A 15339-nucleotide genomic window follows, 5' to 3' on the forward strand; every position below is an offset into this window, starting at 1 on the left:
GAAGCTATGGGACCGGTCAACCGAGTGGGGTCAGAAGCTATTTGCCTGCCCTTCGGTAGGAACCTAGACAACTGCTTAAAACCTGGAACCTTCCACTGGGTTTGGTACACATATTGCTCTCCTGCTTTGGCCTCATCTGTTCTAGGGAGGTGGAATTGAGTATTATTCCAACTATCCCCTTAGTTTTTCTTATTTGAAGCCAAAGATTTAGAAGAATTCTGTGTTCCTCTCTTCCCTTTTCCCCACCTACATCCAGTATTTTATCATGGTCTTGCCCAGTCTATCTCCAAAACATATCACGATACTATCATTTTCTACCTCTTCCACCGCTGTACTTTAGACCTAGTTCAGATTACAGTTATATTTCTTCTGGACTTCTGCAAGGCCCTTTTAATTGATCTGTTTCCACTCCTTGACCCCTAGCATTCTATTCTTCACACTGTAGCTAAAATAGTCTTAAAACCTAAGCCAGATTGGTATCACTCCCCCTGCCTAACACTTCTCCTTTCCCCAGTAGTTCCCATGGCACTTAAAATCCGAACTCTTTACTCTGGTTTCCTTTCTGACTTTATCCCCCATTATTTTCTGCCTCTTTCGTGTCGCCACTTCTTACCCCCGCTGGTGCTGCTGCTGTTTTTCCAACACGCAAAGCTCTTGCTTTAAGGTCTTAGCAAATCTTACTCTTCCCTCTCCATGAAATACTCTTTCAGGACATCTTCAAGTAGCTGGTTCCTTGGCATGCAAATGTCAGTTTAAAGGTCAACCAGGGAAGCTTTTTCTGCACACTTATTCCAAAGTAGCTTCTCACCCCTACCTCGTTTCTATCACATCATTGTATTATATTCCCTATTAGCTATGTAGCGCATTGTGCCATATATGATGTGCATTTTTTTGCCCAAATTTTTGCGGGGGGGGGGGGGGATGAGNGCCGAGATGAGCATTATACATGGGTAGTACCTGAAATACCCTGTATCTCTTCTTGTGTTTTGTAACTATTTGTTACCTAAAATATCTTGTACCATGAAATGTTCAAAATAAATACTAAAATTCCTTTATTATAAAAGACAAGTATCTAAATATAAATAAATAAATTGAATTAAAAATTAAAATGAAAGATTTTTTTCTGAATGTTTGGGCCAAAAATGTGGGTGCATATATACATGGTAAAATAAGGTACTTATTTAGTATTGACTGTCACGCTCCTCACCACCCTTATAAGTCTTATGAGAGCAGAGACCTTGACTATTATTTTATACTGGTAACTAGAACTGTGCTTGGCATATAGATGATGTTCATTAATTATTTATTGAATAAGCAAATTAATTAATGAGGAATTTTTTTGTTCTTAGAATCCTTAGTTTGCCTACCTGAAGTTTGACTTTTGAACTACAGTTATAACTAAGCACTGGCAAAATAGGGAGTATAAAAGATAAATGCAAAATCAAGGAAGGGTGGAGAAAAATAAGAGTGATTGGAGAAAGTAAGATTGAGTTCATAAGATAGTCTAGTTTTGGACTCGTTTATGTCATATAGCCATTTTAAGAGAACTTGCTATGTTACCTGTATTCGTACTGTTTTTTCTCCCTCTAAAGGAAGGCCAGTTCATCTGATGAATGTTACCCTGGAGAGTTATTTCTCTCTATTCCCATTTAAGTCAAGGGCTTTCTGAGAAAGCTAACCTATAGGTTTTGTTGCCCAGATTTTTGTCAGGTTATTTGTTGTGTACTTGTTGTATGTTAGGTACTGTGTACTGAATTTTGGGAATATAGGAAGATACTGTTCCTGTCTTTGTGGGGTAAAAAGGGACAGCTTGGTTGATTAATGGTAATGACACTTGTTTCTGTATAGAACATGCACAATAATGTCACCTCAAAAGAGAGTTAAGAACTCTCAGATACCAAAGAGAACTTCACGACGTAGTAATAGTTATCAGACTAATCTCTTGGCCTGGAAATTGAAAGAGAACCTAAGCAACTCAAAGAGCATCTCGAAACATGGACAAAACAGTCCAGTGGAAGATTATGAACATGCTGATGCTGATGAACTAACAGAAGATGCTCTGAAAATAGCGATGAGATACTTTGAGAAAGGTAAGACAGATTATTTTCCTTATGAAAGTCCTGTTTCTGTCAAAATATTCTAGACTAGTTAAAGAACTTTAATGGAGAGCATATATTTTTTAAGATTTTATTTATTTATCTTAGAGGGGAAGGGAAGGAGAGAGAGAGAGAAAGAGAGAAATATCAATGTATGGTTGCCTCTCATGTGTCCCCTGCCGGGAACTGGGAACTGGCCTGCAACCCAGGCATGTGCCCTGACTGGGAATCGAACCGCGATCATGTGGTTCGCAGGCCCGTGCTCAATCCACTGAGCCACACCAGCCAGGGCGGGGAGAGCATATTTTTGCTCCTTCATGCTTTTGTCTGTTTAACAGATGTTTAGTGAGCACCTACTTACCGCATATCAGTATGCTTGGTACAAGGTATATGATAGCAAAGCACATTTCTGGCAGAGCAGTTTCCAAACTGCTGCACATTGGAATTACCCAGGAATCTTTCAACACACTAATGCTTGGCATCTACTCTTAGACAATATGATTTTTTTGGTACGAGATGCAACCTGGGCACTGGGATTTTTTAAAGTCTCCTTAGGTGATTTCAAATTTTGGGAAACACTGTCCTAGTATTGACACAACTTATAGTCTAAATTCAATGCTTTTAATTAGTTTAGAGCAGAGATGTCAAGGCATAATTTAGTTTTCCTCACTGAAGGTGCTATTGCTGTTAAATATTCTAGAGTTTTAAGGCTTTGAAGGGCTTTTAGGAGGGCCTTTTATACATAAAGATATTCCTTTAAAATATCCCAAGTTGTAATTACTGAGGCTGGAGACTGAATTTTAAACTTCTCATTAATATGGTTCTTTTTCCAGGTTCCTTTAAAACTTCATGGAATAAAGATAAAACCTTGGAAAAACACCTGAAAACTGTGGAAAATGTGGCTTGGAAGAATGGGTTAGCTCCAGAAGGGATTGACATTCTATTAAATGTGGCACTTAGTGGCAAATTTGGTATGTCAAGGGGATACATTTGTCATAGTTTGTTACTAGTTTCGCCCCCAGACTTTGAATTAGATGGCTCATTAGAATCAGTTGCAATTCTTTTTTACTATTCTATTTACAGCACCAAAATGGAACTTTCTTATATTCAAACTATCTTATGTGCCAAAAGTTTCTGTATGAATGATGAAAATGGCTAGTTATCATATAACTTTACAAGTAAAATGTAAACACTCTTGTCACCAAATGCATGGGAGCCATTTTCAGTATTTCTCTTAAGAAGCGTAGATATAATTTAAGTAATGTTGCTGGAAGGCACCTTAAGAGATCACTTGGTCTACTTCTTCACTTTTAGGTTCACTTATCCAGCATCTGTGACCATAACAGTCAAGATGGGTTTTATTTTTTTGTACAAATGTTTCCTGTTCTAAATTAATTTGGAATGGGCATGGGGGTGGAGTTCTTAGGAAGAAATAACATCTGGCCAGTATTGTTTTTACTTGAGAAAGATGGGTTTTTTTTATTTTATTCATTTATTTTTAGAGGGGAAGGGGAGGAGAGAGAGAGAAATATCAATGTATAGTTGCCTCTCGTGGGTCCCCCGCTGGGAACTGGCCTGCAACCCAGGCATGTGCCTTGACTGGGAGTCGAACCATGATCATCTGGTTCGCAGGCCTGTGCTCAGTCCACTGAGCTACACCAGCCAGGGCTGAGAAAGATGTTTTAAGCTACTTGTATCCACATTGCAACTTAGAAGGTACTTTAGATCCTGTACATCTTCATTTAAAAATGAGGAAACTCAGGCCCAGAGTGGTTAAAGAAACTTGGTTAAACATCAGAGCTAGAACTGGAGAATTTAGATCTTCTAACTCCCTTTCTAAGGTTTGTACTGTGCCACACTGCTACCGGGTTTTCTGCCTTTTTTTAAAAAAAAATTAAGACTATCAAAACTGGCCCTTGCATATTGCGTTTCTTTGTGTATACCCTAGTATCATGTTTACAGGTGTGTGTGCATGTGTGTTTAAAGCAACAACACATTACCAGCTGAATTCAGTATGAGTCCCAGGTATTTTATTTCTCTGCTTTTACCTGATGAGTTCTCTGTGTTTTCTAGAAAGTTAAATTTGACCTAATAAGATTGGCTCTTCTTGTTTTAAAGATTTTATATATACATATTTTTAGAGAGACGGGCAGGAAGGGAGAATGAGAGAGGGAGAAACATCCATGCATGAGGGAAACGTTGATTGATTGCCTGTCCCATGCCTGAAATTGGGGACCTGGCATGCAACCTAGGAACGCGCTCTGACCAGGAATCCAGCTGGTGACTTTGCAGTTTGCCGGATGATGCCCAACCCACTGAGCTATACCAGTTGGAAGGGCAAGGTTCTTCTTTTAAGTGGTTTTAGATTGTTGGGTTCTGATATCTTCCCAGGAATCCGTGTTTAACTGATCAGTGTCTATCAAGAACAATTCTCTTTCTCCCTTTTCCCCTTAAAACATGTATGGAAGGTACAGGTGTTTTCTATTTTGGAATTTCTCTTTTCTTTCTTGATATCTCAGAAATTAATGGTTAGAACATTTCTGTGATGTTTGTCAGGTCTTGTGGCAAATATATGCCTCTCTCAAAATGCATGCCCCAGATTTAGAAACTTGAATATATGATTTATAAAGCAGTCTCTGGCTTTTTAGTATAGCTTTTAATTTTTCTATTAAGGTGGAACTTGATGATGTGAAATGTGACCTCCTTAACTGCTTTTTCCCCTTTTAGTTATTTCTATGATATCCCTCATCACCACTAGATTTTTACATGTAGCTCTTTTGCTGAGCTGTAATGCATATTCAGGGGCAGGTGTGCTACAAATGTTGTAATTAGGTACAAAGAGACTAGACTCTTTAGAAATTAGTTAAACAGTCATTGGGAAGTAAGAATACAGCCTACTGAATCCCCCCTTTGAATCTGGTTCATGTGTAAAGTGTCACAGGGTCAGACTGTTTTAAACTTTAGAAGGGTTAGAGGGTGAAAGTGTGGGAGAAAAGAGAAATAAAAACAAGAACCATAGGAGTGGAAAGCAGAGGTTTTTATTCCTGTGATTCATTATCTGTTTTCACTTCTTGCTTCCTTCTCTATAGAATGATGAGGTAAAAATTGATGAGATACATTATTGTAAATTATGCAGGATGAATAAATCTAGAGATCTGTATGATAACTATAGTTAATAATACTGCAGTAAATACTGGAAATTTTCTGAGTAGATTTGAGGTGCTCTTACCACATGCAAAAAAAGGTAGCTATGTGAAGAGATAATGTTAATTAACTTGACTGTGGTAGTCATTTTACTCTGTATATGTATATCATATCATCATGTTGTACATCTTAAATATATACCACTTTTATTTAAAATGTAAAATGATATGTGTGTCCCTTTACACTTTAAATAAAGGTATACATGCATTATAACACAGTGATCACATCCATTTGCTGAAATAATGTAAAATAAACTTGTATGTTTCTGAAAATGCTACTTACAGGATTATTAAGAACAGCATTATTTCAGTGAATGAATGTGATCACTGTGCTATAATACATGTGAAATAGTGTTTAAAGATGTGTTAAATGTACCCAAGAATGCTACTTGTGGGACAAGTTGAGAACGGTGTTATTATAGTGAGTGGAGGTGATTGCCACACTTTTAGCCATATAAAACTGTGGTTAAAAATGCATGCATCCAAGATGCTTTTGTGAATTCTACTTGCATAAGTGGAGAACAGTGTTTTTTCAGTGAATGGTTGTGATCACCACAGTAGAATGCAAATAAAACAGTGTTTAAATACAAAAAGGAGTTAATGAGATGCTTATTTAAATCTTGAAGTCTTAATAAGTAGAAGTTGATACAGGATGTATACAAAGCTACTTGCAACATCACTTCTCTTACCAGATGGAAGGATATCATAGAAGCCAGAGAGTATGATGGAATAATTGGACCAGTGTAGAATATTACTGCCATCTAATTCCAAAAATAGCTGTTCCATTCTATCCTCTCCCCTTTTGGGGGAGGGATGGAGAGTCCAAATATATTTATTTGTTCTTAAATAAATAAATATTTATTTAATAGCAGCTCGTGTAAGATGTCTGTCAGTTTTAAATAAATCAGAATCTATTCTGCCATTATAAAATATAATAACAAAAGAATAATCCTTGAAATTTTCCTGTGAGTAAAGACTTCTTTTGAGGTGTAATTCACATACCATAAAATTCACACTTTTGAAGCGTGCATCAGGGTTTTTTTTAAACATTCACAGAGTTGTGAAACCATCTCCTCTCTCTAATTTCCAAACATGTCTTTAACCCAAAAAGAAACCCCGAACTTATCCTCATGTTTTAAATAGAAATATCAGAGCCAAAGATTTTGCTTTATAGTTTACATTAGAAGTTTAAGGTACATTTTGATTTCAAAATGTGGTAATAATGGTAAGAGATGTCAAATATCTCTTTGCCTTCAATGTAAAGTGAGGTGTTTTTTTTTTAGAACGGAGAGTGAATGATAGTAAGGTAAGTATCAAGATACCAAAATGCAGTTTAATTGAGAGTTTGTCTGCTTCCCAGGGAGTGCTGTAAACTCTCAGATATTGAGATGCATGATTCCAGCAACTCTAATATCAGAAGAATCTGTGGTTAAGGCGGTCTCCTGGCTTTGTACTGGCAAGTGTTGTGGTAGCACCAAGGTAATCTTTTTGTTTTTATTTTTCCTTTTTTAAGTTATTTTTTATCCATTATGCTATTACAGTTGTGCCAAGTTCTCCCCCTTTGCTGCCCTCCACCCAGCATCCACCACTCCCTCAGGCAATCCCCACACCTTTGTTCATGTCCATGGGTCATGAGTATAAGTTCTTTGGCTCCTCCATTTCCTATCCTGTACTTTACATCCCCATGGCTATTCTGTAACTATTTGTATTTCTTAATCCCCTCACCTTGTCATTCATTCTCCTACACCCACCTCCCATTCGGCAACCATCAAAATGCTCCCTGTATCCACGATTCTGTTCTTGTTTGCTAAGTCTATTTTTTAGATTCAGTTGTTGATAGCATGTTTTTTGGACTATAAGATGTGCATTTGTACCACATTTATTGCTTCAAAAAAATTTTTTTTCCATTTTCCTCCTCTAAAACCTAGGTGCATCTTACGGTGTGGACCCCAGACACACCTAGGTTTTAAAGGAGGAAAATAGGGGGATTTTTTGAAGCACAAAAAATATGGTAAAAAAAGGGTGTCTTATACTCCGAAAAATAGGGTTGGTATTTATTCCCATGTTATTGTTCAAAGTTTTGATCTTCTTCATTTTCTTAAATAAGTCCCTTTTACATTTTATATAATGGTTTGGTGCGGATGAACTCCTTTAGTGTTTTCTTGTCTGAGAAGCTCTTTATATGCCCTTTGATTCTAAATAATAACTTTGCTGAGTAGAGCAGTCCTGGCTATAGGTCCCAGCTTTTCATGACTTTGAATATTTCTTGCCACACCCTTCTAGACTGTAAGGTTTCTTTTGACAAATCAGCTGACAGCCTTATGGGAACTCATCTGTAGATAACTACTGCTTTCCTCTTGCTGCTTTTAAGATTCTCTCTTTATCTTTAACCTTTGTCATTTTTATTATGATGTGTCTTAGAATGGGCCTCTTTGTGTCTATCTTATTTGGTACTCTATGCTTCCTGGTCTTGCATGTCTATTTCCTTCACCAAATTAATGAAGTTTTCTTTTCTTCTATTATTCTTTCAAATAGTTTTCCAATTTCTTGCTCTTTCTCTTCTACTTCTGGCACCCCATTCATGCAAATGTTGGAGTGCCAGGAGTGCTCCCAGAGGCTTCTTACACTGTCCCCATTTTTTTTTTTGGATTTTTTAATCATCTTGTTGTTCTGATTGGTTGTTTTTTGCTTCCTTGTGTTCCGAATCATTTATTTGATTCTTGGCTTCATCCACTCTACTGTTGTTTCCCTGTAAACTGTTCTTTATTTCAATTAGTGTATCCTTCATTTCTGACTGGATCTATTTTACACTGTCGATGTCCTCACTAAGTTCCTTCAGCATTCTTATAACCAGTGTTTTGAACTCTGCATCTATAGATTGCTTATCTCCATTTTGTTTAGTTTTTTATGCAGTATTTTTTAAAGATTTTTATGTATTTATTTTTACAGAGAGGGGACGGAAAAGAGAAAAAGAGGGAGAGATACATTGATATGTGAGAGAAACATCATTCGGTTGCTTATCACAAATGCCCAACTAGGGACTGGACCCACAATCCAGGCATGAACCCTGACTGGTATTTGAACCAGCGATGTTTTGGTTCACAGGCTAGTGCTCAATCCACTGAGCTACACTGGCCTGGGCAGGAATTTTGACCTGTTCTTTCATTTGGGCCATGTTTATTTGTCTCCTCATTTTGGCAGCTTCCCTGTATTTGTTTCTATGAATTAGATAAAGCTGCTATGACTCCCTCTCTTGGTAGCATGGCCTAATGTAGTAGGTGTCCTGTATGGTCCAGTGGCACAGCCTCCCCATCACCCAAGCTGGGTACTTCAGATGGGCCCTTTGTGTGGGCTGAGTATACTCTCCTTTTGTAGTTGAGCCTTGATTGCTGTTGGCAGGTCAATGGGAGGGATTTGCCCAGGCCAGTTAGCTGCAAGGACTGGCTGTGACCACTGAATACCAACCTTCTCACTTTCAGGGGAATCAGCTGTGCAGGGGCAGGGTGGTGGTTCTGCAACGTGGTCTATAGCTGTCCACTGGGTACGCTGGCCCTGGGGTTTCCCGGGTGTTGCAGGCTAAGATCAGCACTGGTGCTACACTGCCTGAGTTATAAAGCATTCTGAAATGGCTGCTACTTGTGCTGGGATTGCAGATTCCCAGGTGAAGCCAAGCTATGAATCTAGGCTGACTGCTACTGGTACCAGGCCTTAGCAAGATGTATAGGGGCTTGCGGCTCACTGAGGCTGGCTTTTGCTAGTTTGAGAGGGTTTAGGAACTTGTGAAGCATGAGCCAAGACCAGTCATTCATATGAAAAAGTACTGTGAACAGCTTGGGTAGCCCTGTAATTTGGGTGGAATGGAGTCCCGGGGGATCTCCAGGGTGGGGCATATATTGTTAGCCAGGTTGATGGAATTTCAGATATGATGCCTGCCTATTGGCTCTGTGGCTCTGTATAGGGAGGGTTCAGAAAAGTGACAGTGCCCTCTGCCTGCCTTTTTGTCAGGGGGAAGCTGACCCCAGTTCATGCCTTGATGTGAGACACTTTGGTTCCTCCCTATATGCCACTGGTGCCTTTTAAGCTACTAACCTGTTGCTGGAGCTCAGAGGGAGTGAGTCTGAGTAGGTGAGTCTGTGTGTGGGTTCTTTAAGAGGAATTGCTTGGGGCTACAGAACTTTCTTCCACTAACACAATCCCTTCTGATTTTTGCATCCAGAAGTTATGGGGACTTATCTTCCTGGCAGTGGAACCCTAGGCTGGGAGACCTGGTGTGGGGCTAGGATTTCTCACTCCTGAGATATCCCTCCTGAATTTTTATCCACCACACATGGATGTAAGATAAGCCTGTCCTGTGTCTCCACCCCTCCTACCAGTCTGAGTGGATGTGGTTTCTTTAATTCTGTAGTTGTCGGACTTCATTTAACTCTAGTTCTGATAGTTCTAAGTGATGGTTTTTCTATAGTTTAGTTTTAATTTTGATGTCATTGTATGAGGAGGCGAGCCATGTTTACCTGTGCTGTCATCTTGACTGGAAGTTGTCCAAGGTAATCTTTTTAAACACTTTGATGATAAGTTCTTGAGAGCCACTTAAGGACTGGCAAGGAAGAGCCACTTAGAGAGTAATGGCACTGACCTTTTGTGCAAAGCCTAAGGATTTGGAGCAATGTAGCTTGATGCAAGGACTCTGTTCAAATGGAAATTATTACTGAGAAATAAAATCTATTATCCTGCTTTGTGCTAGGCATGTGTGTCCATCCCTTTGGCATCTCTACGACACAATGGAAGAAGAGTTGTCTTGGGCCACACATTAAATACATTGCAACATGTAATCACAAAAACAAAAAACAAAAAAAATCTAATGTTTTAAGTAAATTTATGACTTTGTGTTGGGCTGTATTCACAGCTATCCTGGGCTGCATGCAGCCCACAGGCTTTAGGTTGGACACCCCTGTTAGAGACTTCTAAAACAGCCCTGAGTGGAGAAATAAGTTCTATTGTGCCAGTTATATTTCTCTAAAGATAAACATTTTGTCTCTTAATAGATACTTTTTTATCGTTGGCTGGTTGCAATGTTTGACTTCATTGATCACAAAGAGAAAATTAACTTGCTCTATGGCTTCTTTTTTGCTTCATTGCAAGATGATGCACTGGTAAGTACAAATTGGACATCATGCATCGATCAAATGGTATGTGCTTATATATTGATGTACCACATGTCCTTCAAAGTGCCACACAATGTTTTTTTACTTATTTGAAAAGGTGTCAGACATAGAAAAGTATTAAGATAACATTACACCCTTGCTCTTGTCTCAGATGAACAAATATAATTTTCTACCATATTAACTTTATATCTTTGTTCAAGGAAATAAAATGTTACAAATAGATAACTCCACATTAGAGTTTTTTTTGCAATGATTGCCATCTTTCCTGTTTTGAACCACTTCCATGGGGTCCTTTGGGTCACTTATTGTATACTTTCTTTTTTAAAATGTATTTTATTGATTATGCTATTACATTGTGCCATTTCCCCCCCATTGATCCCCTCCACCCTGCATACCCCCTCCCACCCACATCCCCCCCTTTAGTTCATGTCCATGTATCACAAGTTCTTTAGCTTCTACATTTCCCACACAACTCTTGCCCTCCCCCTGTCTATTTTCTCCCCACTATCTATGCTATTTATTCTCAGTACCTTCTCCCTGCTTCTGCTCCTCACACTCCCCAGTTGCTAACCCTCTATGTCATCTTCATTTCTATGGTTCTGCTCCTAATCTAGCTGTCTTCTTAGTTTGCTTTTGTTTTTGTTTTTGTTTTTGTTTTTGTTTTAGGTGTGGTTGTTAATAATTGTGAGTTTGCTGTCATTTTACTATCCATGTTTTTTTTATCTTTTTCTTAGATAAGTCCCTTTAACATTTCATAAAATAAGGGCTTAGTGATGACGAACTCCTTGAACTTGACTTTATCTGAGAAGCACTTTATCTGGCCTTCCATTCTAAATGAAAGCTTTGCTGGATAGAGTAATCTTGGATGTGGGTCCTTGTCTTTAATGATTTGGAATACTTCTTTCCAGCCCCTTCTTGCCTGCAAGGTCTCTTTTGAGAAATCAGCTGATAGTCTGATGGGAACTCCTTTGTAGGTAACTATCTCCTTATCTCTTGCTGCTTCTAGGATTCTCTCCTTCATTTTAATTCTGGGTAATGTAATTATGATGTACCTTGGTGTGTTCCTCCTTGGGTCCAACTTCTTGGGGACGCTCTGAACTTCCTGGATTTCCTGGAAGTCTATTTCCTTTGCCAGATTGGGGAAGTTCTCCTTTATTATTTGTTCAAATAAGTTTTCCACTTGTTGCTCTTCCCCTTCCCCTTCTGGTACCCCTATAATTTGAATGTTTGAATGTTTAAAGGTGTCCTGGAGGTTCCTAAGCCTTTCCTCATTTTTTTGAATTCTTGTTTCTTCATTCTTTTGTGTTTGGTTGTTTCTTTCTTCCTTCTGGTCCACTCCATTGATTTGAGTTCCAGTTTCCTTCCCATCACTCTCAGTTCCCTGTGCATTTTGCTTCATTTCACTTATTGTAGCCTTCGTTTTTTCATCTAACCAAATTCAACCAATTCTGTGAGCATCCTGATCACCAGTGCTTTGGACTGTGCATCTAATAGGTTGGTTATCACTTCATTGCTTAGTTGTATTTGCTGTGGAGCTTTGATCTGTTCTTCCATTTGGGCCATTTTTTTGTCTCGTCCCACCTGTTACATAGGAGGAGGGGAGCCTTAGGTGTTCACCAGGGTGGGGCATCCCAGTTGCTGGGTTGAGATGCTGTATGTGGAGGAGGAATCAGAGGGAACAATGGTGAGAGAGGGAACAAGCTTTCTCACAGAAAGATTGCTCTGCTTTCTGTGAGATTTCAGTCCCTTCCCCACTTCCCCCAAGCAAACTGGGCCTTTCTGGTGCTGACTCCCAGGTGAGTGGGCTCGTGTATGGTCTAGGACCCTGTGGGTCTCTTCATTGAACTCTCCTGTGAGGCTGGGAGTCTCCCCTGGCACCTCAACACCCACAGGTATTTTCAATTGGTGTTTTGAGGCTTTATTTCCTGGTGCTGGGACCCTGGGTTACGTGGTCTGTGTTGCTCCCCAGTTTTGCATGGTTTATCTGTGCATGAATGTGGGAATGCTGGGTCAGCCAGCTGTCTTGATTGTAGTGCCTTGCTTCACAATCGCTGCCTCACTGGGTCTGCCTGTTGCCACCCTGTGCTCAAGGTCTGCTAGCCGCTGCCTGCACACCCAGCGTCCACCTACTGCCATCATGTATGCCCTGGGTGCCTTGTGTGGCCGGTGCCACTGCTTTTTGTGCAGCAACCCCTCTGTGCTCGGCTGCCCAACTCTGCCCTGCCTACCGGTCTGGATGAATGTGTCTCTTTTAACTCCTTGGTTGTCCAACTTCCATACAGTTCAATTTTCTGTCAGTTCTGGTTGCTATTTTGTTTCTAAATCATTGTTGTCCTTCTTTTTTTTTGTGCGAGGAGGTACAGTGTGTCTTCCTATGCCTCCATCTTGGCCAGGAGTCCTCTACACATTTTTTTAAAAAAATTTTTTATTGAAGAGAGAGAAACATCAATTTGTCATTTTACTTATTTATGTATTCATTGGTTGCTTCTTTTTTTCTTCTTTAAATTTTATAATGGCCTGGAAATGGTATAGAATAACTACCAAGTCACATAAATTATCTGTTAATGTTTGTGATCCCCAAAAGAACTCTATTGGCCCATGCAAACCACATGTGAGTTTTCATCCACCATCATCTGGGCATGTGACTGTGTGGGGGCTGTGGACCCATCTTTTTTTTTTAGATTTTATTTATTTATCTTTAGAGAGGAAGAGAAGGAGAGAGGGAGAGAAACATCAATGTATGGTTGCCTCTTGTGTGTCCCCTATTTGGAACTGGCCTGCAACCCAGGCATGTGCCCTCACTGGGAATCGAACCTTGATCCTCTGGTTCACAGGCCTGCACTCAATCCACTGAGCTACACCAGCCAGGGCTGTGGACCCATCTTTATATGGTCCAGAAATAAAGGTGGCTGCCATGTTTGGCAGGCTTCAGATCTCCTTTTACCTCTGGGGAGGGCTCTGGTCTTGGTCTTGAGTGGTAGGGATTCTCCCATAAAAGTCACTCTATTTTCACTTTGGTGACCTTGGACAGCTCTCTCAGGTCAGGTTGCCCCCAGCCCAGCTTGTCAGCACACACTTGTCAAACTTTGCCTACTGTTTACTATAGCAACATAATGGCTAGAGGCTGAAATAATTTATGCAGATTCAGTATTCTGTAAAAGGTTCTGCACAGTGATGCTATATCTGCCTCAAGAAGTCAAGAGTACAGTTGTTGACAAGCTTGCCTTCCTCTAAGTAGTGCTGCAGGTCTTTCTTCCCAGCGGCGCAGCATGAACTCCTTGTTCCATTTATCACACTGAGCTCCATAGTAATGGGCCGCAGCTTTAAGCACAGCAGAACTGACTTCACCTCCTGCACTTTCAGATCCTCCAGAGTAAAAGCTCCACTATTTCTGGCATGATGTTGGTGACGAGGCAGCCACAGCTGCATTGCCTCCATCTCCTTCATTGGTTGCTTGTTGTATGTGCCCTGACTGGGGATCAAACCTGCAACTGTTATGTATCAGGATGACACTCTAACCAACAGAGCTACCTAGCCAGTGCTACATTTTCTTGATTAACAATGTAAAATTCTCATAAGAATTAATAAGCAGAGGATTGCTTTTTGTGAGATGCCAGTAGACTGATTTTTTATTAGAAAGAATAACTACTCACATTAAAATCCTTAATAACTACAAAAGCAATGTACTGTTCAACTGGAAGATTTTCAAGTACTATCTTTGCAGACCATGAGAACCTCATGAGAGGGGAAGGGAGGGAGAAAGAGAGGGAAAGAAACATCGATGTGTGGTTGCCTTTCAAATGTCCCCCACTGGGGACCTCACCCACAACCCAGGCATGTGCCCTGACTGGGATCAAACTGGCAACCTTCTCATTCACAGACCAACACTCAATTCACTGAGCCACACCAGCCAGGACTGATCTACTATTTTCTGATACTTTCCCACTGTCTTATTTTGGGTTGATTGTAGTTTTCCTCCTATTCTAGTTTTGACATTAACACATTCTGTGTGTGTTATTATACCTATTTTAACATGCAAATTTGGGAGTCTAATGTAAAATGTAAAACAGCCTCAGTCTTTTTACTGTATTTTCCTTTTTGGAAAATATTTACATTTTATAAAATATATCAGTTATGACCCTGGCTCGTGTGGCTCAGTGGGTTGAGCACTGGCCTGTGAACCAAAGGGTCACTTGTTTGATTCCTGGTCAGGGCACATGCCTGGGTTTTCGTCCAGGTCTCCAGTAGGGAGCACACTAGAAGCAACGACACATTGATATTTTTCTTCCTCTTTTTCCCTCCTTTCCCTTCTGTATAAAAACAAAATGAATAAATAAATAAATAATTTAATTAATTAATTAAAATGTATAGCAGTTATGTAATGAGTTTATTATTTTGATGAATTAAACATTAGATTTTTTCTCAGTTTTAATTTTTAATGTTTTTTACTTAAAATCTAAAGGTAACCATTATCTTTATCTTCATCTAGAGTGATACAAGGACCTTAGAATGCTTTAATTCTGAACATACCCTTCTCTAATTTGAGTTAATCTAATCTAATATGTATTATTGTCTCATTTTAGTTCTTGCTCTTTCTTCTTCATCTTCCTCCACATACACATAAAGTAGATATTATTCTTATCTTCATAGTCGATGTTTGTTTATATTTGCCTGCATATTTACCAGTATCTTTGCATCTCAGACCTTCAATCTAGATCATTTTCCTTTTTCTAAAAAGTATAACCTTTAAAATATTCTTTCAGTGAGAATCATTTGATGTTAAACTCTCTGTTTTTGTCTGGAAATGTCTTTACTATGCCCTTGTTCTTGAAGATTGGTTTTGCTGTGTGCAGGACTCTGGGGGGACAGTTAAATTCC

At 39.4% G+C, this 15339-nt stretch overlaps 1 protein-coding gene and 1 pseudogene across 2 annotated transcripts in view; one reads left to right on the forward strand and one right to left on the reverse strand.

Moving 5' to 3' along the window:
• The window catches only part of CENPI (centromere protein I), a 77050-nt gene that overhangs the window by 340 nt on the left and 61371 nt on the right, over positions 1 to 15339 (forward strand). For both annotated transcript variants that reach the window (XM_037060188.1, XM_037060189.1), the window contains exons 2-5: positions 1849 to 2090; positions 2930 to 3067; positions 6660 to 6778; positions 10342 to 10449. In XM_037060188.1, the coding sequence (XP_036916083.1) occupies positions 1862 to 2090; positions 2930 to 3067; positions 6660 to 6778; positions 10342 to 10449 (594 nt within the window). In that variant the 5' untranslated portion in view covers positions 1849 to 1861. The remainder of the gene's footprint in view (positions 1 to 1848; positions 2091 to 2929; positions 3068 to 6659; positions 6779 to 10341; positions 10450 to 15339) is intronic.
• LOC118996673 (NADH dehydrogenase [ubiquinone] 1 alpha subcomplex subunit 8-like) lies at positions 13416 to 13859 on the reverse strand (annotated as a pseudogene).

This window comes from Sturnira hondurensis, unplaced genomic scaffold (genome assembly GCF_014824575.4).
Source record: "Sturnira hondurensis isolate 20B ecotype Veracruz unplaced genomic scaffold, ASM1482457v3 Scaffold0011472, whole genome shotgun sequence".
NCBI lineage: Eukaryota > Metazoa > Chordata > Mammalia > Chiroptera > Phyllostomidae > Sturnira > Sturnira hondurensis.